This window comes from Heterodontus francisci, unplaced genomic scaffold (genome assembly GCF_036365525.1).
Source record: "Heterodontus francisci isolate sHetFra1 unplaced genomic scaffold, sHetFra1.hap1 HAP1_SCAFFOLD_96_1, whole genome shotgun sequence".
Classification (NCBI taxonomy): domain Eukaryota; kingdom Metazoa; phylum Chordata; class Chondrichthyes; order Heterodontiformes; family Heterodontidae; genus Heterodontus; species Heterodontus francisci.
The window spans coordinates 2,089,198-2,115,512 of NW_027141894.1; the positions used below are offsets into that span (position 1 = coordinate 2,089,198).

At 47.6% G+C, this 26,315-nt stretch overlaps 1 protein-coding gene across 1 annotated transcript in view; it reads left to right on the forward strand.

Annotated features, from left to right (window-relative positions):
* The window catches only part of LOC137365622 (kidney mitochondrial carrier protein 1-like), an 83,774-nt gene extending 58,085 nt beyond the window's left edge, over window positions 1-25,689 (forward strand). Inside the window, exons 7-8 of the mRNA XM_068027998.1 lie at window positions 17,969-18,104; window positions 25,630-25,689. Of these exons, the coding sequence (XP_067884099.1) occupies window positions 17,969-18,104; window positions 25,630-25,689 (196 nt within the window). The remainder of the gene's footprint in view (window positions 1-17,968; window positions 18,105-25,629) is intronic.
* The last annotated feature ends 626 nt before the right edge of the window (window positions 25,690-26,315 follow it).

Here is a 26,315-nt window from a genome sequence, read left to right on the forward strand (position 1 = left end):
CAATGGGCTGAATGACCTCCTTCTGTGCTGCAACCATTCTATGATTCTAGCTGCAGTCTCAGCTTTCACTTTATATTAAATGAAGCACCTCCTGCCAGTATCTTGACTTCTGTAATTTGCTCCCTCGATTGATCCCCGTTTCCCTGTTCACCGATAGACATGGATCAAAGATTGTTCAACACAATGAATGTGAAGCTATTTGTAAATTATTGAGACAAGGTAAACCACTTGCTATATTTACCACCTTTCATCTCAATGCTTTTTTTAAAATGGTGAAAGTTAAATAGCGTAGCTTTAACTGGCTAACCCATGTTGTATCTGCCCTGGAAGTGTGTGTTGGGACGGTGTAGAGCAGGATTGCCTAGACTTTTCACCGGATGGGTGGGGGTGGGGGGGCGGGTGGTGGCGAGGGGGGGTGGCCACATTACAATTTATGCTCTGCGTGGGGGGCCAGTGAGCAAATTTCAGAAAGATAAAAGCATGGAAAATTTATCTTGCGATTAATCAAAACAATAACAAATGTGTGTTTTTGTAAAGAAGCGCAAACTGAGAAGAATAATTAACTTACTTTCACGTCATCATGTTGAACACTGATATAGTGAGATACCTGGCATTGTTTTTGCTTGCACAGGTAGTCAGAACCTGCCCGCACACTTGATGTAGCAATGTACAGTCATCCAGCTGGATGTCCATCTGTCAGGACTGACCTTGGTCTTTTTTTTGATGCTTTTCATGCTTGAAAAATGCTGTTTGCAGCAATATGTGCTGCCAAACAGTGCTATGAATCGAAGTGCATGTTTGGAGACATTTGGGTAAGACACTGCTGGAACATATCGACTATAAAATGTCAGGTCATGCTCTGTGAAAGCTCTCTTCATGTCACTGTCATTTTGGATCTCAGTTCCAGTTGAAATATGCCAGAAGCATCAGTTCCAAATGGAGTTGCGAACAACTTCAGTTCACCACATAGTTCCCTAAAATCCACAAACCTTTGTTTGAATTCATCTCTCAAGCTGCTGATTAGTGCAGAATGCTTTTCATGGTTCACTGTCTCTGCATGTCTTGTTGATAGCGTTGTGAAGAGCATAGTTTTCTTCTTAATCAACTGTTTCTGAATCAATTATAACTTCCAAATGAATTCTTGGACATGGCTCATACAGTTTGTGGACAAATCGATCCTTTCCTTGCAGTTTCACCTTCAAGTCTGCAAGAAACTTGGTGATGTCAACTAGAAACGCCAGGTTGTCCAACCAGTCATCATTGTCCATGAAGCTTACATCCTTTCCTTGCTTGTCATGAAGGTTTTTATTTCTTTATGCAGTGACCAGAATCTGGCTAGTGTGGCCGCCCTGCTGAGCCAGCAAGCGTGGCTGAAGTAAATGACATTATAGTCTGATCCTACCTCTGCAAGTATGGCTTGGAATGGTCTGTGATTGAGCCGTTCGGACCTTATGAAATTGACTGCAGAAATAACCTTTTCATCTCCAGGGACTTTGCACCCAGCTGTTCTTGGTGAATGATGCAGTGATGTGTGATGCCTTCATGTGGTAATTATGTGGCAAAACCATTGTGCTTGCCTATCATCGCACGTTTGTCCTCTGGGAGATTGAATTTCACCTAGACATGCTTTACTTCATCGAAAATGTTTTGTCTCATCGTGCCTTTCATTCGACATGGGTCGAGCAGTTCCTCAACGACTTCAAAGGTTTTGGTGACTCCTCGTACAAAGATTGTCAATTGAGCTGTGTCACTCAGCTTTCATCGATCCTTAAACTGTGAAACTGACAGGCATCGAGTCTTTTGATCAGACAATTTTGAATGTCTGATGCTAGGTCGCCTGCTCTGCTCGCAATGATCTGATGTGAAAGGCTGGTTTTCTCTACCACTGACTTTTGGTCAGGACATGCCACAGATGCCGAAGCAGTCTTTCAGAAATTCCCCATCAGACAGAGGTTTCCCTCTCTTGACCAGTGCTTTGGCTATCAAAAGAACTGACCTTGGTTGCTGTCTCTGAACTCTGATTTGCAGCTTTGAAGCAAGATTGTTGCACCGTCGTGTTCTGTTTCAGTGAGTTCACATGATCTATTCTCACCTGACCCGTGAGAATCTCAAATTTGCTACCTTATTTACCAGAATAATGTCATTTGATATAGTAAATAAAAACAAAAGGGGTGGAAATACTCAGCAGATCAGGCAGCATCTGTGGAGAGAGAAGCAGAGTTAACGTTTCAGGTCTGTGACACAAAAATTGCTGTGCAGTTGATAGTGAAGAGGATAGCCGTAGACTCCAGAAATATATCAATGGTTTGGTTGAGTGGTCGGAAAAGTGGCAAATGGAATTCAATGCAGAAAACTGTGAGGTAATGCATTTGGGGAGGGCAAATAAAGCAAGGGAATACACAGTAAATGGGAGGATATTGAGAGGGGTAGAAGAAGTGAGCTTGGAGTGCATGTCCACAGGTCCCTGAAGGTGGCAGGACAGGTAGATAGAGTGGTGAAGAAAGCATATGGAATGCTTTCCTTTATTGGCCAAGGTATGGAATACAAAAGCAGGGATGTAATGCTGGAACTGTATAAAATACTGGAGTATTGCGTACAGTTCTTGATGCCACATTACAGAAAGGACATAATTGCTCTGGAAAGAGTACAGCGGAGATTTACAAGAATGTTGCCAGGGCTCAAAAGCTGCAGCTATGAAGAAAGATTGGATAGGCTAGTGTTGTTTTCCTTGGAACAGAGGAGGCTGAGGGATGACTTAATTGAGCTGGACAAAATTATGAGGGGCCTAGATAGAGTAGGCAGGAAGGACCGGTTTCCCCTAGCAGAAAGGTCAATTACCAGGGCGCACAGATTTAAGGTGATTGGTAGAAGGATTGGAGGGGACATGAGGAAGAACTTTTTCACCCACAGTGTGGTGGTTGTCTGGAATTCACTATCAGGAACGTCACCAGCGCACACCAGCTGGGAAGACGCTCAACGTACAGGTATCTCTGCAGGGTCCGAAGGCAGAGAGTCGCAGCCGTGTGTGGGCGCACATCAGCGACTGGCTGCCGCCCTCAATCAGGAGACTCGGGACCACAGCAGATACACAGTGCTTTATTTTGCCCCAAAAGAAATCTACCAAAATGACCAACCAGTAAAACAGCATTGAGGCCACCAGTTGGTTTATGACTAGCGCTGGGCCCCTGTAGGAAAGCTCTCTGAGCAGTTCTGTCCAGGGCCCCAGCCGAGTGGTGACGTTCGCCTCCAACTCCTGCCAGTTTGCCAGCCAGGTTTCTTCAACGAGGCTCAGGTGGACTCCCAGATAGAGGAGGTGCATGGTTCTCCACACAAAAGGCGTTAATTACTCTATCAGGGAGTCCACACGCCATTGACCCACCAGGAACGTTTCTCCCAATTGATCCTCGTGGAGGATGCGGCAGGAAAGGGAGCCAGCTGGTACTCATTCATCTTCCGCAAGTCAACGGGATGTGTGACGGTGAGGAGCACATCATCGGTGTCAGCCGAGAGGATGGCCCGCATGCCCGGCTCGTGCAGAGCCAACCCCGTCAACCTCCTGCAAAGCAGGCAAAGGAATGGGTCCACGCAGATGGTAGATAATTGCCCAGACATAGGGCAACCCTGAAGTACTCATGCCTAATCATGTAGCTCATAGAATAAAAGGGACGAGAGCAACATGGATACGAAATTGTGACGGGAAACAAAGAGTAGTGGTTAATTGTGAAGCATTGTGAACTGTGAGGAGGATAGTGTAGAACTTCAAAAGGGCATAGACAAGTTAGAATGGGCAGATGAAGTTCAATGCAGAGAAATGTGAAGTGATTTATTTTGGTAGGAAGAACATGGAGAGACAATATAGAATAAAGGGTACAATTCTAAAGTGGGTGCAGGAGCAGAGGGACCTTGGTGTATATATGCATAAGTCATTGAAGGTGGCAGGACAGGTTGAGGGAGCGGTCAATAAAGCATACAGTGTCCTGGGCTTTATTAATTGGGGCATAGAGTACAAGAGCTAGTAAGTTATGTTGAACTTGTTGTCACTTATGTTGACACTATTGTCCAACTATTGCGTCCAATTCTGGGCACAGCACTTTAGGAAAGACGTGAGGGTATTGGAGAGAGTACAGAGAAGATTCACGAGAATGGTTCCAGGGATGAGAAATTCCAGTTATGAAGATAGATTGGAGATGTTAGGACTGTTTTCCTTGGAGAAGAGAAGGCTGAGAGTAAAGCACTGGAGTGCTGACTTGGGTTGCATTAGAGTGCTATAATGGCAGTTTGGTGACTGAGGAAGTTCGGTGAGGGGGAGCGAGGAGCTCCTTTCATTTCTTCCCTGTCCTCAGAGTGAGGGGAGCTGAGAGTTTCCAAAGAGCACAGCTGACTGGTGAGTAAGTCCTGGTGGGTATTTTTCAAACTGGATTGAATTGTAAGTCATTGTTTTAGCAAGACTTAGTTGTTTTTTTAAAAATTGTAATCTTAAGTTTTAAATTTAAAGGGTTTAGTCATGGCAGGAGAGCTTAAAGCCGTGGTTTGCTCCTCTTGCTGCATGAGGGAATCCGGGAACATTTCCAGTCCCCAGGACCAGTATGTGTGCAGGAAGTGTGTCCAGCTGCAGCTGCTGGAAGCTTGGGTTTCAGAGCTGGAATGGCGGCTGGAAACATTGTGGAGCATCCGCGAGTCTAAGAGCATTGTGGATAGCACGTATAGAGAGGTGGTCACACCGCAGCTGAAGGGAATTAAGGAAGGGAATGGGTGACCACCAGGCAGTCCAAGAGAAACAGGCAGGTAGCTCAGGAGTCCCCTGGGGTCCCGCTTGCAAATTGGTATTCCATTTTGGAGGCTGATGAGGCTGGTTCCTCCAGGGAGTGCGAACAGAGCCAAGCTTCTGGCACCGCAAGCAGCCTTTCTGTACAGGAAGGGGGAAAGTGAGGAAGAGCAATAGTAATAGGAGATTCTATAGTCAGGGGAACAGATAGGCGCTACTGTGGCCATCAACGTGACTCCAGGATGGTGTGTTGCCTCCCTGGTGCCAGGGTCCGGGATGTCACTGAACGGCTGCAGGGCATCCTGAATGGGGAGGGTGATGAGGCAGAGGTCATGGTACATGTTACCAATGACATAGGTAGAAAGAGGGATGAGGTCTTGCATCAAGAATTCAGGGAGTAGACTAAAAAGCAGGACCTCTCTGGTTGTAATCTCTGGATTACTCCCAGTGCCATGTGCTAGTGAGTATAGAAATAGGAGAATAGCACAGATGAACGCGTGGCTTAAGAGTTGGTGCAGGATGGAGGGTTTTAGATTCCTGGACCACTGGGACCGTTTCTAGGGAAGGTGGGACCTGTACAAGAGGGATGGTCTACATCTGAACCAGAGGGAGACTAACATCCTTGCTGGCGGGTTTGCTAGTGCTGTTGGGAAGAGTTTAAACTAATTTGGCAGGGGGAGGGGATGCAGACTCCTAGCAGAAGAAGGACACAGCTAAACACAGGAAAGCGAACAAGTCAGAGGGGATACAGCGGAAGTAAGTTTCAAGGGAGTAAGACCAGGATGGATGGCCTCTACTTTAATGCCAGGAGTATTGCAGGTAAAACGGCTGAGTTAAGGGCAAGAATTGGCACGTGGAATTGTGTATATAGTAGCCATCACGGAGACATTGTTGAGGGAGGGGCAGGATTGGCAGCTCATTATCCCGGGATGTAGAATCTTCAGGCGAGACAGAGGAGGGGGCATTGCAATATTAGTTAAGGAGTCAGTTATTGCAGTAAGGAGAGATGATATCTTGGAGGGGGCATCAAATGAAGCTTTATGGGTAGAGTTTAGGAATAAAAAAAAGAACAGCCACATTGCTAGGTGTTTATTATAGACCCCCAGATAGTCAGCAGGAAATTGAGGAGCAAATATGTGCGCAATTTGCAGAGGTGTGTAAAAATAATAGGGTAATTATATTAGGTGATTTCAACTTTCCCACATTAATTGGGATAGTCATCGTGTTAAGGGCTTAGACGGAGTGGAGTTCTTAAAATGTATACAGGAGAACTTTTTAGCTCAAGATGTAGAGGATCCAACAAGGAAGGGTGCAGTGCTGGATCTAATTCTGGGGAATGAAGCCGGACAGGTGGTTGACATGTTGGGAGAGCATTTTGGTGAAATCGACCACAACGTGGTACAATTTAAGCTTGTTATGGAGAGAAAAATAGACAAGTTGCAAAAAAGGGTTTTGGATTAGGGGAGAGCGAATTTTAGTAAAATAAGGCAGGATCTGGCCAAGGTAGACTGGAAAGAGTTACTTGTCAGGAATTCGACAGAAGAGTAGTGGGAGGCATTCAAAAAGGAAATGGGGAGGGTACAGGCCCAACATGTTCCCTCCAGGGTAATAGGTAAGAGCAACAAGGCCAGAGAACCATGGATGACCAGAAACATTCAGGGTACGATGAGAAGGAAAAGAGAGGCTTTTAGCAAATACAAGGAGAGCAAATCAATGGAAGCATTAGTGGAGTACAGAAAGTGTAGGATGGAGCTTAAGAAAGCAATTAGGAGAGCAAAGAGAGGATATGAGAAAGCTCTGGCTGGTAAAAGTAGGGAAAATCCCAAGATATTCTATAAGTATATCAATGGGAAGAGGATAACCAGGGAAAGAGTAGGAAACATTAGGGACCAAGGGGGAAATTTGTGGGTGGAGCCAGAGGACATTGGTAGGGTGTTGAACGAATACTTCACATCTGTCTTTACCGAAGAGAATGAGGATGTAGATATGGAACTTAGAGAGAGAGACTGTGAGGTTGTTGAGCAAATTGTCACAGGGAGTGACAAGGTTTTGGAAGGCTTAAAAGTGGACAAATCTCCAGGTCCGGACGATTTGAGTCCCAGGGTGCTGTGGGAGGCAAGGGTGGAGATTGCAGGGGCTCTGACCCTAATTTTTAATTCCTCTCTGGCCGCAGGGGAGGTGCCAGAGACACTAATGTGGTCCCACTATTTAAGAAAGGTTGTAGAGATAAGCCAGGGAACTGCAGGCCAGTGAGTCTCACGTCAGTGGTAGGGAAACTATTGGAGAAATTTCTGAAGGAGAGAATCTATCACCATTTGGAGAGGCAAAGTTTGATTAGGAATAGTCAGCATGGCTTTGTCAGAGGGAGGTCATGCCTAACAAATTTGATTGAATTTTTTGAGCATGTGACCAGGTGCGTAGATGAGGGTAGTGCAGTTGATGTAGTTTACATGGATTTCAGCAAAGTCTTTGACAAGGTCCCACATGGGAGACTTATCAAGAAAGCAAATGCACATGGGATACAGGGTAACTTGATAAGGTGGATTCAAAATTGGCTTAGCTGTAGGAGACAGAGCGTGATGACAGACGGCTGTTTTAGTGACTGGAAGCCAGTGTCCAGTGGCGTATCACAGGGATCTGTGCTGGGTCCCCTATTGTTTGTCATTTATATAAACAATATAGATGACTATGTGGGGGGTAGGATCAGTAAGTTCGCGGATGACACAAAGATTGGCCGAGTGGTTAACAGTGAGGTTGAGTGTCTTAGGTTACAGGAAGATATAGACGGGATGGTCAAATGGGCAGAAAAGTGGCAGATGGAATTTAACCCTGAAAAGTGTGAGGTGATACACTTTGGAAGGAGTAATGTGACACGGAATATTCAATGAATGGCCTGACACTGGGAAGTTCCGAGGAACAAAGGGACCTTGGCATGTTTGTCCATAGATCCCTGAAGGCAGAAGGGCAGGTTAATAGGGTGGTGAAAAAGGCATATGGGACACTTGCCTTTATCAATCGAGGCATAGATTACAAAAGCAGGGAGGTCATGTTGGAGTTGTACAGAACTTTGGTAAGGCCACAGCTGGAGTACTGTGTGCAATTCTGGTCGCCACATTATAGGAAGGATGTGATTGCATTGGAGAGGGTGCAGAGACAATTCACCAGGATGTTGCCTGGGATGGAACATTTAAGCTGTGAGGAGAGGTTGGAGAGGCTTGGGTTATTTTCGCTGGAGCAGAGAAGGCTGAGGGGTGACCTGATCGAGGTGTACAAGATTAAGGGGCATGGACAGGGTGGATAGGGAGCAGCTGTTCCCCTTAGTTGAAGGGTCAATTACGAGGGGTCACAAGTTTAAGATGAGGGGTAGGAGTTTAAAGGGGGATTTGAGAAAAAACTTTTTTTACCCAGAGGGTGGTGACGGTCTGGAATGCCCTGCTTGGGAGGGTGGTAGAGGCGGGATGCCTCACGTTCTTTAAAAAGTACCTGGATGAGCATTTGGGACATCATAACATTCAAGGCTATGGGCCAAGTGCTGGCAAATGGGATTAGGTAGACAGGTCAGGTGTTTTTAATGCATCGGTTCAGACTCGGTGGGCCGAAGGGCATCTTCTGCACTGTATTATTCTGTGATTCTGAGAGATAATTTGATGGAGGTATTCAAGATCATGAGGGTTCCGGACAGAGTAGATGGAGAGAAACTGTTCCCACTCGTGAAAGGATCGAGAACGAGCGTTAAAGTATTTGGTAAGAGAAGCACAAGTGACATGAAAAACGTTTTCATGCAGCGAGTGGTTAAGGTCTGGAATGCGCTGCCTGAGAACGTGGTGGAGGCAGGTTCAAGTGAAGCATTCAAAAGGGAATTCGACGGTTATATGAAAAGAAAGAATGTGCAGGTTTATGGGGAGAAGGCAGGGGAATAGAACTGAGGGAATTACTCTTTCACAGAGCCAATGTGGACACGATGGGCCAAATGGCCTCCTTCTGCACTGTAACGATTCTGTGGTACTCTTCTCGCAAAGCAAAGGGGCGCTGTAAGGACCCATTAACTTTGACCACACATTCTGCGGTGGCATATAAATGTTGGACCAGGCTACAAAATACGGCCCTGGTCCGAACACGCAGTATTCGTGATCCACCCTGACAAATGCCTTCTCCTGATTGAGGGAGAGAAAGGCGACTGACATCATTCATCCGGGAAAGATGGATCAGGTCCCGGACCAGGTGGATGTTGTCCTGTATAGACCGGCTCAGGACCGTGTAGTACTGGTCGGGGTGGATCGTGTGGTCCAGCAGGGAACCTAGGCAGGTGGACATAGTTTAAAGATCTTATAATCGGTGATGAAGAGGGAGATCGGATACCAGTTTTTAAGCAAGTGGAGATCGCCACTCTTTGTCAGCAGGACGATGACTACCCTGCACCACGAGGGGTAGCTCCTGGTTGTCAGGCTTTCTCCAGGAGCTAAGCATAATCACTCCCCAGGACTTCCCAGAACGCCCTGAGGAACTCCAGGTTTAGCCCATCCAGCCCCAAGCATTTGCCCCTCTAGAGCTGGTGGAGGGTGCCGATTAGTGCCACCAACGTTAGCGGAGCCTTCTGTCTTTCGGCGCCCACTGGGCTGACCTTCAGCAGGTCCTCCCACAAGACGGATCCAGAGAGAACAACATGTTGTAATAGGTACAGACTAAGGGGCCAATTCCCTCCGGATCCATGATGGAGGATCCATCGTCGGCCAGCAGCTTGACAAGCTGCTTGTGGAGCCCCTGCCATTTTTCCAACGAGTAGCAGAAGGGTGAGGTGCGGTCCAAATCTTCCGGATTCTGGACCCGTGACCTCGCGTATGCAGTTCTGAACCCTATGAGCTTCAGGTCCCTCAGCGTGCTCTTCTTTGTATGGCTGCCATTCAAGCACCTCCCTCTCCAGGTGCCTGATCTTGGCTTCCCGCTTCTTGGTCGACCCCTTCGCGTCCTCCTGACAGAAGGCATGGATGTGAGTCTTGTCCACATCCCACTATAGCCTCAAGGAAGGGACGCCTCCCTGCTTCCTTCTCCAGTTGGCCCAGAATGGACGGAACGAGTCCTGGAATTGCTCGTCCTCCAGCAGCCGGTTGTTAAAATGCCAGTACATGGACCACGCCCACGTGCAGAGCAGAGTGAACTCCGTCCACACCAGGTCCATCTCGCATGGCACCAGTCACATGGAGGCTGCCGAGACGCAGGAGACGTACGCCTGTGAAATATAGAGGCGGTCGATTCGGGACCCTCCTCCAGACCGCCATGTGAAGGCGCTGGAGTCAGAATGGAGATTCTGCCAGGCATCCACCAAGTCGAAGGAACTGATCAGTTCTCTCAACTTCTCCACCAATGCTTGGCCGCGCTGGGGACCAGAGCGATCCCTCACCTCGAGGGTACAGTTAAAACTTTGAAGCCCATCACCAACACCTTACTGTGAGGTGGGAGCGGAAGTGCACCTCGCCTTCCGCTTCCCCAGCAATCCATTGAGGAACGCATTGAAACAGTGCCTCACCGCCAGTTTTATTTCTGCGCCCTTGTCCCCCTTCTTGAGGGCGGCAACACCTGCAGACCGTGAGGAAGTCCCAGAGTTCTGCAGTGGGGATGAGAGGAGACTGGGTAGGAGGCACGAGGGAGTCCAGCGCCTCACTGGCGATGGATTCAAGATCGTTCCCCCATGCCCCACACCGAGTCTCCATCCTCTTCCAGGTCATCACCAGCGGCCGACACAGCCACCACACGCTGTGGGGCGACGCCCGACTGGGTCAGCTGGTGCCACCTCCGTCACGAACTGACCCCCAGGATCGATGGCAGGGGAATTCTCTCTGGGTTCATTTATGGAGCTGGGGCCAATGGGCGGCAGCAATTCAGGAGCTTCCTCCAGCTCCGTCCCCAGGCCAGTGAGCAACCCAGGGGAGTTGGTAGGTCCCGACTTTGGAAATCCAGCTGGAGCGGAGAGAGGAGGCCATCTCTCACCCCGTCAGCGCCCTTAGGCCCAGCAGAGGGGGCACTATGCAAATTGACCTCTGGGTTGGGCAGATCCTGGGTGGCAGCACAGGCTGCTGGGAGGATTGACCTTCACGGGTCCCCACCCATTACACCCGACCCATCGGCCAAAGGAGTGATTTCTCCCGTGGGGTCCACAGGCTCCCACACCACAGGCAGGCCCTCCCCCTCCTCATCAGGAGTTGCTAAGTTAACAGGGGCTTTCATCACTCTGTCCTGTCGCTTTGGGCTCGAAGTCCTGATGGTGCTGGTCGTGGGGGGCGTCAGAGGACCCATACCAGGAGATGGACCCCGCAACTCCTGGCCCTCTTCAGAGGAGGGGCGCCTTCTTTCTTCCGGGAGGGGCTTGGAACCTCAGACACCTGCATCGCAGTGGAGGCCTCTGCTTGTACCTCCGCACCCGCCCTACCCAGATCCCTTGGGCTCAAGCTCAGCTGCAAGGCAGGTTGGCTCCCCTGGGCCAGGCTTGGGGCTGAGCTCAAGCTTTGGTGTTTTGTGTCCAGGGCACGCACCTTCAGGTGTTTAGACTTGCACCGTGCCTTCCTTCCACCCAGACAGGTCTTCCCCCTCCCCACCACGGCCTCTGGAACCACCGCTGGGTGGTTATTGCAGGTGTAGAGGGGTAGGGGGAGGTGCAGTGGTGCCACCCTGGGCCGCCAAGGTGGAGTTGATGTCCTGGAGGTGTGGGCAGCTCTCTCAAACATGCCCCACCCCTTAACGAGCATGGCACTGTATCCTGTCTGAGGTCCAGAAGACACGGTAGACCGTCCCCTGGAACACCACATAAAATTGACCCTCCGTGACGTCCTCCCGCGCCAGCTGCATAAATAACTGGCAGCAGAAGGAGTATACATGCCGGAGGCTGTTCTCCCGAAGGCCAAACGAGACCGGGGTGAACCCTGACTTCACCTCCCCCAGATGGTGCAGGTGGGGGAGAAGAAACTCACCAGGAATGAAGGGCGGGACATCGGACAAGGTGACCCATTGCGCAGTGGCCTCCAGGAGGTCCATTTCCAGAAAAGTCCCGCCCACAGTGAGTCCCTTGCTCAGGGCTGGGGACACTGCCCGCTTGTCTTCAGGAAAACACCGCCTTCCCTACATTTTAGAGGCAACAACAATGGCCGAGGAGCCTACAACCTCAGCCATTGCTTTTACGCGTGCTTCTTTTGACATGTTGGGGTGGATGTAGTTCTTGATCCCCATGCTTTGATGCTATCAGCGAAAATGGTGATGGGGCAATAGGTGCAGATGCAGCAGCGTTTTCCTTGTCCACAACGGCCAAGTGTACCTGTCTTTTTAGATGTTACAGCAAATACACAAACTTTGGTTTGACATTATGTAGTTAGGAGACATGGTGATAATTTTACTCAATTGAAGAGTGCAGCTTGAATCAGACCTTCTGCCAGATTCTATTAAAAAGGGTGCAACAATGGAAAGACAGTAGTATTGCAGATAGTATTGCAGCGTACGTGCGAGAAGGCCACGCCACCACTGAAGAAGGACTTGCCATCGGTTTGAAGAGCTACGCCCACCCCTACAGAACAAAGTAAATGACAGTTTTTTTTCAAACTTTTAAGCGTTATAAAGAACAAAAGAACAAAGAAAATTACAGCACAGGAACAGGCCCTTCGGCCCTCCAAGCCTACGCCGATCCAAATCCTCTATCTAAACCTGTCGCCTATTTTCTAAGGTTCTGTATCTCTTTACTTCCTGCCCATTCATGTATCTGTCTAGATACATCTTAAAAGACGCTATCGTGCCTGCGTCTACCACCTCCGCTGGCAACACGTTCCAGGCACCCACCACCCTCTACATAAAGAAATTTCCACGCATTTCCCCCCTAAACATTTCCCCTTTCACTTTGAACTCGTGTCCTCTAGTAATTGAATCCCCCACTCCAGGGAAAAAGCCTCTTGCTATTCACTCTGTCTGTACCTCTCATGATTTTGTACACCTCAATCAGGTCCCCCCTCAACCTCCGTCTTTCTAATGAAAATAATCCTAATCTACTCAACCTCTCTTCATAGCTAGCGCCCTCCATGCCAGGCAACATCCTGGTGAATCTCCTCTGCACCCTCTCTAAAGCATCCACATCCTTTTGGTAATGTGGCGACCAGAACTGCACGCAGTATTCCAAATGTGGCCGAACCAAAGTCCTATACAACTGTCACATGACCTGCCAACTCTTGTACTCAATACCCCGTCCGATGAAGGAAAGCATGCCGTATGCCTTCTTGACCACTCTATTGACCTGCGTTGCCACCTTCAGGGAACAATGGACCTGAACACCCAAATCTCTCTGTGCATCAATTTTCCCCAGGGCTTTTCTATTTACTGTATAGTTCACTCTTGAATTGGATCTTCCAAAATGCATCACCTCGCATTTGCCCGGATTGAACTCCATCTGCCATTTCTCTGCCCAACTCTCCAGTCTATCTATATTCTGCTGTATTCTCTGACAGTCCCCTTCAGTATCTGCTACTCCGCCAATCTTAGTGTCGTCTGCAAACTTGCTAATCAGACCACCTATACTTTCCTCCAGATCATTTATGTATATCACAAACAACAGTGGTCCCAGCACGGATCCCTGTGGAACACCACTGGTCACACGTCTCCATTTTGAGAAACTCCCTTCCACTGCTACTCTCTGTCTCCTGTTTCCCAGACAGTTCTTTATCCATCTAGCTAGTACACCTTGGACCCCATGCGCCTTCACTTTCTCTATCAGCCTACCATGGGGAACCTTATCAAACGCCTTACTGAAGTCCATGTATATGACATCGACAGCCTTTCCCTCATCAATCAACTTTGTCACTTCCTCAAAGAATTCTATCAAGTTGGTAAGACATGACCTTCCCTGCACAAAACCATGTTGCCTATCACTGATAAGCCCATTTTCTTCCAGATGGGAGTAGATCCTATCCCTCAGTATCTTCCCCAGCAGCTTCCCTACCACTGACGTCAGGCTCACCGGTCGATAATTACCTGGATTATCCCTGCTACCCTTCTTAAACAAGGGGACAACATTAGCAATTCCCCAGTCCTCCGGGACCTCACCCGTGTTATGATGGGGGATGGGAGTGGAGGAGTGTAGGGATGGAAAGGAAAAGGGGAGGATAGGTGGTGGAAGAGAGAGAGGGGCTGCGAGGAAGTTTCTTTTTAATAGGTGGTTGGAGCACCTTACTGCAGAGTCCGAAGTCCAGTCTTCCAGTCAGGGAAAGGTTCTTCACCTGGGTCGGCTGGAGCCACCTGGTTCTGTCCTCTTCCTGCTGTTATATATTTCTTCAGCTGGGCAGCTCCACCATCCCGAGCCATGCAGTTGGGGTGGGGGAGGGAGCCCCCTTTGTGCAGGATGGAAGAAAAGCACAAGAATAGACGGGGAAGGCTATAGAATCTGGCAGCCCCATCCCTGGATCTTCCAGCGTCTCCTCCTTCCCCAACAGTCCAAAAAGAAATAGTTCTCCGGTGCTCCGACACTCACCTCTCCAAAATAACTCGTAGGTTTGTTCTCTCTAAATAGAAACAGTTCCACAGTTGAAGTTGTAAATCTGTTAGCTCTCTCCTCTGCAGGTGCAGCTGTTTCACCTGATTGCAAACAGGAAGTGTTCCAAATCCTTCAGTCAATCCCATGCTGTACCTGCCTGGGGAGTGTTTGATGGGATAGTGTACCTGATCGAGGGATGCACTTATTCCAAATAATACAACCCTTTCTCTCACTCCCATCTTACCAATGCACAGTCATTTTGCAGTAATAGTCAGGAAGCATATTCCTCTTGAAAATATTGAATTTTTAAATTAAATTGTAACTTCCCTGTGCCATTCAATTACATTAAAAATGCTGATTCCCCGACCATGAACCAGTCACATAAATATCATGGCTACAAGAGTAGGTCAGAGGCTGGGAATTCTGTGGCGAGTAACTAACCTCCCGACTCCGCAAAGCCTTTCCACCATCCATAACGTACGAATCAGGAGTGTGATGGAATACTCTCCCATTGCCTGGATGGGTACAGCTCGAACAACACAAGAAAGCTCAACACCATCGAGGACAAAGCAGCCCACTTGACTGGCACCGCCTTCAACATTCTCTTCCTTCACCACTGGCGTACAGTGGCAGCAGTGTGTACCACATACAAGATCCACTGCAGCAACTCACCAAGCCTCCATTGACTGCACTTTCCAAACCTGGGATCACTACCACCTAGAAGAACAAGGGCAGCAGGTGCATGGGAACACCAGCACTCCCAGATTCACCTCAAAGTCGAACACCATCCTGATTTGGATATATATCGACATTTCTTTATTGTTACTGGTCAAGCTCACTACCTAACAGCACTGTGGGAGCACCTTTACCACATGGACTGCACCAATTGAAGCAGTAGTCCCACCACCACCTTCTCAGGCAACTAAGGATGGGCATTAAATGCTGACCCAGTGATACCGATATCAGAATTATGTTTTCTTTTAAAACGGGCTTGTTTCACATAGATTTTGCTTCATAACGGAGAGATTTGTGATCTTAATAAAAGAGAGAGAAAAAAAATTAAATGTTTTCCAATATTGGATTAGGACCCAGATATAACTTGATTGTCAAAAGAACTGGAGGCAACATGAGAAAAGTCTTTTTTATTCATTCATGGGATGTGGGTGTCGCTGGCAAGGCCAGCATTTATTGCCCATTCCTAATTGCCCTTGAGAAGGTGGTGGTGAGCTGCCTTCTTGAACCGCTGCAATCCATGTGGGGTAGGTACTCCCATAGTGCTGTTAGGAAGGGAGTTCCATGATTTTGACCCAGCGACAATGAAGGAACGGCGATATAGTTCCAAGTCAGGATGGTGTGTGACTTGGAGGGGAACTTGCAGGTGGTGGTGTTCCCATGCATTTGCTGCCCTTGTCCTTCTAGTTGGTAGAGGTCGCAGGTTTGGAAGGTGCTGTCTAAGGAGCCTTGGTGCGTTGCTGCAGTGCATCTTGTGGATGGTACAAATTGCTGCCACTGTGCATTGGTGGTGAAAGGATGAATGTTTGTAGATGGGGTGCCAATCAAGCGGGCTGCTTTGTCCTGGATGATGTCGAGCTTCTTGAGTGTTGTTGGAGCTGCACCCATCCAGGCAAGTGGAGAGTATTCCATCACACTCCTGACTTGTGCCTTGTAGATGGTGGAAAGGCTTTGGGGAGTCAGGAGGTGATTTACTCGCTGCAGGATTCCTAGCCCCTGATCTGCTCTTGTATGGCTCCTCCAGTTCAGTTTCTAGTCAATGGTAGCCCCGAGGATGCTGCTGGTGGGGGATTCAGCGATGGTAATGCCATTGAATGTCAAGGGGAGATGGTTAGATTCTCTCTTGTTGGAGATGGTCATTGCCTGACACTTGTGTGATGCAGATGTTACCTGCCACTTATCAGCCCAAGCCTGGATATTGTTCAAGTCTTGCTGCATTTCTGCACAGACTGCTTCAGTATTTGAGGAGTCGCGAATGGTGCTGAACATTGTGCAATCATCAGCGAACATCCTCACTTCTGACCTTATGATTGAAGGTCATTGATGAAGCAGCTGAAGATAGTTAGGCCTAGGACACTACCCTGAGGAACTCCTGCACTGATGTCCCGGAGCTTAGATGATTGACTTCCAACAACCACAACCATCTTCCTTTGCGCTAGGTATGACTCCAACCAGCGGAGGGTTTTCCCCCTGATTCCCATTGACCTCAGTTTTGCTAGGGCTCCTTGATGCCATACTCTGTCAAATGCTGCCTTGATGTCAAGGGCAGTCACTCTCACCTCACCTCTTGTTCAGCTCTTTTGTCTGTGTTGGAACCAAGGCTGTAATGAAGTCAGAAGCTGAGTGGCCCTGGTGGAACCCAAACTGAGCGGCACTGAGCAGGTTATTGCTAAGCAAGTGCCGCTTGATGGCACTGTTGATAGTTTCCATCACTTTACTGATGATTGGGGAGACTGATGGGGGCGGTAATTGGCCGGGTTGGATTTGTCCTGCCTTTTGTGTACAGGACATACCTGGGCAATTTTCCACATTGCCGGTTAGATGCCAGTGTTGTAGCTGTACTGGAACAGCCTGGCTCGGGGCGCGGCAAGTTCTGGAGCACAGATCTCCACTATAATTGCCGGAATATTGTCAGGGCCCATAGCCTTTGCAGTATCCAGTGCCTTCAGTTGTTTCTTGATATTGAATTGATATCGGGTGAATCGAATTGGCTGATGTCTGATATCTGTGAGGCTGGGGACTTCAAGAGGAGTCCTTTGTTTGCAACAAGTGGTTAGGATTTGTTATGCATTCTCTAATAGGGTGGTGGATACAAATTCAGTTGTAGCCTTCAAAAAGGAATTGGATAAATACTTGAAGGAGAAAATATTGCAAACTTAACAGGGAGGCATGTGCGAGTGCTCCAATGCCAGTACTACTTTACATTTGGTTGTATCAAACATCATCTCTGCTGTTCTGCCCACTCGCCAACTTCTTCAACTTGAGTTGGCTTCTCTTGTTTCCATGCAGGGAGAGCATGTAAGGGACAGTGGAAGAAGAGGAATGAGGAGGTAAAGGGGATATTGGATATTGTTACGATGGGGAAGGGCAGGTGGGGTGAAAGGCAAGTTGTGGTAGCAAGATGAGAGGAGGGTTGGAGAAGGGGGGTACTGTGTAAAGCTCCCTTTGGCCCTTGTGAAGTCAAAACTACATAAAATGAATTAAAATGTGTCATTTTAATGTAAACGTTCAACATTTTCCAAGGGAATAATCTTCCTTGCTCCTCCTACCTGATGTGTATGAGTTGGTAGGTGGTGGAAAGGACAGAACAACTTGGAATAGGTGTGCCTCATGGTCAAGTACAGCATGGGGTTAGATACAGAGTAAAGTCCCGCCCCCCCCCCCCCCACCTTCATCCCAAAAAACAACAATGGGACCGTTCATAATACCAGCTCTGGGTATGTGCTGTGACTGTAGCTGTAACCTCAGGAGACCGTGTTTACTGCAATATTTGATCCTTTCCCACACCAGTCATCCTGAGTTAGTGTTTAATAAGGCCCAGGCCATAGGGTTTTTGATAAACTGACCAAACCTATTTTGTGTGTGTCCCTTGCAGCAGCATTACTCTGATCCTCACAAACTGAAGAAATGTGTACTCCGTTATCTGTAGTTCCTGGAATAGATTGTAATGTTTGAGGTTGTTATACATGCAGGTCAAGCTTTACTTGTGGCCTGGCTGGTGCCTTGGCTTCCAATCCTGTTGATGTGGTGCGAACTCACATGATGAACCAGAAAGTGTTGTCGGGGAGCCACGTTATTTACAAGGGAACCCTGGACGGTCTTCTGCAAGTAAGTCAAAAGTGTGAGTGTGTCGCTAATGGGAGCCTAACACGGTACATAAGTTTCTGAACTATTGTAAGGTAGTGAACATTCTACAGATATGCAGATAAGTGAAGGTAGCAAGTGAAAGAGGAAGATTAGTTAATGTCCATCAGAGATATGGATGGCAGCCAGAAATATTGCCCAGTGGTAGTGGGAAGGTACTTATGCTGGTGTTTTCTGTGATTGGCTGTTGCTGGCTTGGCTGAGATTCCTTTCATGGTTGAGCAGCTTGCTGCTGACAGTACTGTGCTTTCACAGCAGCCATTTGGATGAAGTACTGAGGGGCTCAGCATCTTCCAAGGACGGGACGTTGCTTTACAAAAGAAGTTTATTTCATAGAGTCAGATTCATAGTCTATCAGGGAGTGTGCCAGTATATAGAGAAGTATCCACAGTGGTTGCATAGGGCTGGATTTTATGGGTCCCCTTGAGCTGAGGTTGGAGGCAGGAGGGTCCATAGAATCGCGGAGGGCCCGTCACCAAGTGATCTTGCTGGGAACAGGGTAGGCTGATGGCCTTCCCACCCAGGGACCATTTGAGGCCTTTCAGTGGCCTATTAACGAGGTGCTCTCCCTGTGGGTTTGTGGGGGTACGGGATAGTGTCCCTTGTCTGTGGGCAATCTGTGGCCCAAGGAGGGCCCTGGCCGGAAAACTATGCACCTCCCAGGACCCCTCTCCCCCTGGGCTTTATGACCACCCCCCTCACCGGGGCTTGTGGACTGCCACCGGCGACCTCGCCTGTGTTACGTTGGGTCCAGGGTTCCAGTGCTTGGCCTGGGTCCAAAGCCTCAACAATACCGGCAGTGGCCACCACTCCCAGTGGTACTTCCGATGCTGCTGAGCTGCAGGCCGTGATTGGCTGGCAGCCCTCGGAGGCGGAATCACAGTCTTAAAAGGGACAGGGATCTCAGCACGGAACACTTGGACAAAAAAAGGAGGATTGCTCGGTGGGGTTTTGGGGGAGGGCCACGAAAAGGTTGAAGTGAGACTCCCCCCGCCTTTCTGGTCCCCATCAGGAGTCCAGTCTCCAACACAAAGTTCAGCCCATGATGTCTGTGGAGATTTAAAAAGAATGAGTGAGCTGCTTTATTATTTTCCATTTTTTTAATATATTAATTCTTGGGGTGTGTTGTTGACTAGGCCATGTGATAGCAGAACACCTGGAAAGTATAAATGGGATTGGGCAAAGTCAGCATGGGTTTGCGAAAGGGAAATCATGCTTAACAAATTTACTGGAGTTATTTGAGGATGTAACTAGTAGAATAGATAAGGAAGAACCAGTGGATGTGATGTATTTGGATTTTCAGAAGGCTTTTGATAAGGTCCCACATGAGAGGTTAGTGTGCAAAATTAAAGCACATGGGATTGGGTGTAATATACTGCCATGGATAGAGAATTGGTTGACAGCCAGGAAACAGAGTAGGAATAAACGGGTCTTTTTCCAGTGGCAGGCAGTGACTAGTTGGGTACCGCAGGGATCAGTGCTTGGGCCCCAGCTATTCACAATATATATTAATGACTTGGGTGAGGGAACTAAATGTAGCATTTCCAAGTTTGCAGATGACACAAAGGGAGGGGGGGGGGGGGAGGGGGGGGGGAAGTGAGCTGTGAGGAGGTTGCAAAGAGGCTCCAATTTGATTTGGACAAGTTGGGTGAGTGGGCGAATTCATGGCAGATGCAGTATTATGTGGATAAATGTGAGGTTATCCACCTTGGTTGTAAAAACAGAAAGGCAGATTATTATCTGAATGGTGATAGATTGGGAAAGGGGGAGGTGCAACGAGACCTGGGTGTCCTTGTACACCAGTCGCTTAAAGCAAGCATTCAGATGCAGCAAGCAGTTAGGAAGGCAAATGGTATTTGGCCTTCATTGCAAAAGGATTTGAGTACAGGAGCAAGGATGTATTACTGCAGTTATACAGGGCCTTGGTGAGACCACATCTGCAGTATTGTGTGCAGTTTTGGTCTCCTTATCTGTGGATGGATGTTCTTGCCATGGAGGGAGTGCAAAGAAGATTTACGAGGCTGATTCCTGGGATGGCAGAATTGACGTATGAGGAGAGATTGGGTCGATTAGGCCTATATTCACTAGATTTTGGAAGAATGAGAGGGGATCTCATATACACCTGTAAAATTCTAACAGGACTAGACAGGCTAGATGCAGGGAGGGTGTTCCCGATGGCTTGGAGTCCAGAACCAGGGGTCACAGTCTCAGGATACGGGCTATGCCATTTAGAACCGAGATGTGGAGAAATTTCTTCACTCAGAGGGTGGTGAACCTGTGGAGTTCTCGACCGCAAAAGGCAATGGAGGCCAAATCATTAACTATATTCAAGAAGGAGATAGATATATTTCTTAATGCCAAAGGGATCAAGGGATATGGGGAGAAAGCAGAAACAGGGGACTGAATTAGACGATCAACCATGATCTTTTTTGAATGGAGGAGCAAGGCTGAATGGCCTACTCCTGCTCCTATTGTCTATGTTTCTATTCCTAATTGTCCTTGAGAAGGGGCTGATAAGCTTGAACCGCTGCAGCCCTTGGGGTGTAGGTACACCAACAGTGCTGTTAGGAAGGGAGTTCCAGGATTTTGACCCAGCGACAGTGAAGGAATGGCGATATAGTTCCAAATCAGGATGGTGTGTGGCTCAGAGGGGAACTTGCAGGTGGTGGTATTCCCATGCATCTGCTGCCCTTGTCCTTCTAGTTGGTAGAGGTCCCGGGTTTGGAAGGGGCTCCACAGTGATGTCATGGAGCAGCTTGGTGGATGCAGTAGCCTGGGTGGGACCAGGAGCCCTGGATGGGGCCAGTGCTGGAGTCCGGGTCTGAGTGGATCTAGGGTCTGGTTGGTGAAGGCACTCTCAGATCAGGTGTACCTTCCCAATAACTGGCGATTCTGGGTCTGGGCTGTATTCCAGGTCTAGAAAAGGAGAGGGAGAGAGACAGGCCAACGTTTTAAAGTTTGAAAGTGACCCACTATAAGCGGCTGTTGGGTGACATGAGGAGATCAACCTATTTCTAAAGTTCTGCTGTACCCTGTCTCGGTCTGTCGCTCACATTTTTTTCCCCTGGTTGTACACTATCCCTGCACCCCCCCCTTCACCACTGAATGTTCACAGACCATTCACTGGGGGTCGGTGGTGGGGTGTTTGGTGAGAAAGCACAATGAACCTCTTCCCATCCTCCCCTCACATGCACCATCAGGTAGAAGTCACTGGATAGTGATCAGGAAGAGCTGCATCGGAGCAATGCGTTATCGTTAAGGAAGAGATATTTCAGGTTCAGTCTACAAACATTCCAAGAAGGGTGAAAGGTCAAGGAACCAAGAATAGGGCCCCGAGGTTGACGAGAGAGATACAAATGATGAAGAACCAAAAAAAAGACAATGTATGATGCATGTCATGTGAACTTGTCAAGTGAGAACCAGGCCATATACAATAGATTGCGAGGGGCGGTGAAGAGGAAATAAGACTGGCAAATGGAGAATATGAAAATAGAATGGCAGTCAACGTAAAAGGGAACCCAAAGATCTTGTACTGACATGTAAATAGTAAGCAAGTAGTAAGAGGAAGAGTGGGGCAAATCAGGGACAGAGAGGCTAATATATGCTTAGAGACGTAGGGCAAGGGTGATGTACTTTGAATCAGTGTTCACAAAGGAAATGGAGGCTGACAAAATATTGGTAGAAGCAGAGAGCAGAGGCAATGGATAGGCTAAAAATTGAGAGGGGGAGGTACTAAAAAGGCTGGCTATGCTTAGGGAGATAGCAGAAGGGCTTGCCACAATCTTCCCGAGATATGGGGAAAGTGCCAGAGGATTGGAGAGTGGCAAATGTGACGCCCTTATTGAAGACAGGATGTAAGGACAGTCCTCGCAACTACAGGCCAGTTAGTTTAACATCAGTGGTGGGTAAGGTTTTGGAAATGCTAATCAGGGAAAATATCAATGACACTTAGAGAGGTCCGAGTTCATTAAGGATAGCCAGCACGGATTTGTAAAAGGCTAATCTAATTGAATGTTTTGATGAAGTAACAGTGAGGTTGATGAAGGGAATGCAGAAGATGTTATTTATATGGATTTTAAGAATAAGGTACCACATAAAGGGCTGGTTAACAAAGTTGATGCTCTTTGGGTACAAGTGAGGTCCCAGAGGACTGGAGAATAGCCAATGTTGTTCCTTTGTTTAAGAAGGGTAGCAAGGATAATCCGGGAAATTATAGGCCGGTGAGCCTTACGTCAGTGGTAGGGAAATTATTGGAGAATATTCTTCGGGACAGGATTTACTCCCATTTGGAAACAAATGAACTTATTAACGAGAGGCAGCATGGTTTTGTGAAGGGGAGGTCCTGTCTCACTAATTTGATTGAGTTTTTTGAGGAAGTGACAAAGATGATTGATGAAGGAAGGGCAGTGGATGTTATCTATATGGACTTCAATGAAGCCTTTGACCAGGTCCCTCATGGCAGACTGGTACAAAAGGTGAAGTCACACGGGATCAGATGTGAGCTGGCAAGATGGATACAGAACTGGCTCTGTCATAGAAGACAGAGGGTAGCAGTGGAAGGCTGCTTTTCTGAATGGAGGGATGTGACTAGTGGTGTTCCGCAGGGATCAGTGCTGGGTCCTTTGCTGTTTGTAGTATATATAAATGATTTGGAGGAAAATGTAGCTGGTCTGATTAGTAAGTTTGCGGACGACACAAAGGTTGGTGGAGATGCGGATAGTGATGAGGATTGTCAGAGGATACAGCAGGATATAGATCGGTTGGAGACTTGGGTGGAGAAATGGCAGATGGAGTTTAATCCGGACAAATGTGAGGTAATGCATTTTGGAAGATCTAATACAGGTGGGAAGTATACAGTAAATGGCAGAACCCTTAGGAGTAATGACAGGCAGAGAGATCTGGCGTACAGGTCCACAGATCACTGAAAGTGGCAACGCAGGTGGATAAGGTAGTCAAGAAGGCATACGGCATGCTTGCCTTCATCGGTCGGGGCATAGAGTATAAAAATTGGCAAGTCATGCTGCAGCTGTACAGAACCTTAGTTAGGCCACACTTGGAATATTGCGTACAATTCTTTTCGCCACACTACCAGAAGGATGTGGAGGCTTTGGAGAGGGTACAGAGGAAGTTTACCAGGATGTTGCCTTGTCTGGAGGGCATTAGCTATGAGGAGAGGTTGGATAAACTCGGATTGTTTTCACTGGAACGACGGAGGTGGAGGGGCAACCTGATAGAGGTTTACAAAGTTATGAGTGGCATGGACAGAAGCTTTCTGTCAGAAGCTTTTTCCCAGGGTGGAAGAGTCAGTTACTAGAGGACATAGGTTTAAGGTGCGAGGGACAACGTTTAGAGGGGATGTGGGAGGCAAGTTCTTCACATAGAAGGTGGTGAGTGCCTGGAACTTTCTGCCGGGGAGGTGGTGGAAGCAGGTACGATAGCGACGTTTAAGAGGCATCTTGACAAATACATGAATAGGATAGGAATAGAGGGATACGGACCCCGGAAGTGCAGAAGGTTTTAATTTAGACATGCATCAAGATCGGCGCAGGCTTGGAGGGCCGCATGGCCTGTTCCTGTGCTGTACTGTTCTTCTTTTGTTCTTTGAATAGGAGGGTCAGTGTCCAATTGGAAATTATAGCAAGCCCTTCCACTATCTCCATCCCCCCACTTCCTTTCGCAACCTGGGATGCAAGCCATTTGGACCAGGTGACTTATCAGCCTTAGGCAGAGCCAGCCTGTTTAGTACCTTCCCCTCTCAATTTTTATTCTACCCATTGCCTCTACTTCTATCGATATTGTGTCAGCCTCCATTTCCTTTATGAACACTGATACAATATACCCATTAAGTACATTAGCCTTGCCCTGTGCCTCTCAGCATATATTACCCTCTCTGTCCTTGGTTAAAGACAGAAAACAGCGAGTCATAGTAATTGGTTACTTTTCAGAATGGAGGATCTAGACAGTGGTATTCCCAATGGTCAGTGCTGGGACCATTGCTGTTTTTGCTGTATATAAATGATTTGGAGGATCTTGGAATACAGAACAGAATCTCAAAATTGCTGACTACACCAAACTTGGAGATGAGACAAACAGTGGGATGGTATGAACTGCCTGCAACAGGACATAGATGGGCCAAAAGAATGGACAGAGGTGGCAGATGAAATTTAATACCGACAAGTGTGCGATGATGCATTTTGGCAGAAGGAATAGGGAGAGGCAATATATACTTAATAGCACATTTCTAAAGAGTGTGCAGGAACAGAGGGACCTGGGGGTGTTTGTGCATAGATCTTTGAAGGTGGCAGGATATATTGAGAGAGTGGTTAGTAAAGAATCTTGGGCTTTATAAATAGAGGCATTGAGTACAAAAGCAGGGAAGTTATGCTGAATCTTTATAAAGCTCTGGTTAGGCCCCAACTGGAGTATTGCCTCCAGTTCTGGTCACCACGCTTTAGGAAGGATATGAAGATACAGAGGAGATTTACCAGAATGGTTCCAGGGATGGAGGATTTTAGTTACAAGTTTAGGTTGTAAAAGCTGGGTTTGTTCTCCTTAGAACTAAAGAGATTGAGGGAAAATTTAATAGAAGTGTACAAGATTATGATAGACTTAGATAAGTTAGACGAAGAAAAACTGTTCTCATTAACAAATGGTACAAGGACTAGAGGACATGGATTGAAAGTTTTGGGTGAAAGATGCAGGGGGAATATGAGGAAGCACTTTTTTTTTTATACAGTGGGTGGTACGACCTGGAACACACTCCTCACAAGGGTGGTGGATACGGAGATGCTCAATGATGTCAAGAGGAAGTTAGATGGCCACCTGAGAGAAACAGACTTGCAGGGCTACGGGGGTCGAGCTGGGAAGTTGGACTGACTGCAAAGCTCCATGGAGAGCAGGCATGGACTCAATGGGCCAAATTATCTCCTCCTGTGCCGTAAATGATTCTATGACTGCTAACCCTGGCTGGTTTAATCAGACTAGGTGTCATTGTGAGTACGACACTGAGTAATGTTATCGTGCACATTCCCATTTATAGAAATTTTAAAGTCTGTCAGAGGTTAATGTGAAGTTGCTGCTTGAATTTTGTCTCTTTCATACTGGTGGAGATGAATGTTACCTTGAGAATAGCCCAGGTCCTCCTTAGGCCAAAGAGCCTTGCGCCCATTCCTACAGATGAGAGATTGGTGGGATAAATGAAGCTTGGCTGTGAAGGTAGGAGATCTGCAGTTGGTCATTGTGGAGCAAAGCTAAGTATGTTGTCTCCAAACACTGCACGGTGCTTTCTCAGTTGGAAGGGCATGAGTGAAGCAGAAATGGGCCTGAATGAGTGTGATATATCTTCCTGACACTCGGATTGTGCTTGTGGAAGAGGTTCCATATTCAACTCGTCAGTGAAAAGTCCGAATTGAATAGTAGAATGATGATTGTTCAGTTTCAGTAGGATGTGCTTGGACACCAGTTTAAATGTTTTTTTTTGTTTTATTAGACTTGGAAGACTGAAGGTTTCTTTGCTCTGTACAAAGGATTCTGGCCAAACTGGTTATGACTGGGACCTTGGAACATCATTGTATCCTTTCCCCTTCACTTGATTCTCATTTTCTTTGGTTTAGACAGTCTTCTCAGGATCTTTATTGCATAGTGCAGGGTTCTGCCAAGCCCATTAGAGAAGAAATTTACAGGAACATGCTCCTTGATGTTTATGATATTGTCCATCTAGTCTCTTCCATACAGGATAAGTCATCCATCTCTGCTACATTCAATACCCTCACCGGATGCTGCGATTCTTTTTGGTCAAAGTAAAGAGTGTTTTTGGAGAGATGGTGCAGGTGGGTTTCAGATAGAACAGTCCTGGAGTTGTCCCAGACAGTTGATCCAATGTTCAGTCCAACACCAATGAAGTCCACATGCCACTCTAACTCATCCAATTATCTCCTCCTCAGTAAGGATAATATCTGAAGTACAAGAAAGGAAGGCTTGTATTTGCATAGTGCCTTTCATGACCTCACAATGTCACAAGGCATGTAATATCCAATGAAGTACTTTTGAAGAGTAATCATCCTTGGTAAGGACAGTATCAGCAGGGTGAGAGGGGCTCCATATTTCATCCCCCCCCCTCAGCAAGGACAGCATCAGCAGGGTGAGAGGGGCTCCTCATTTCATCCTTCCTCAGTA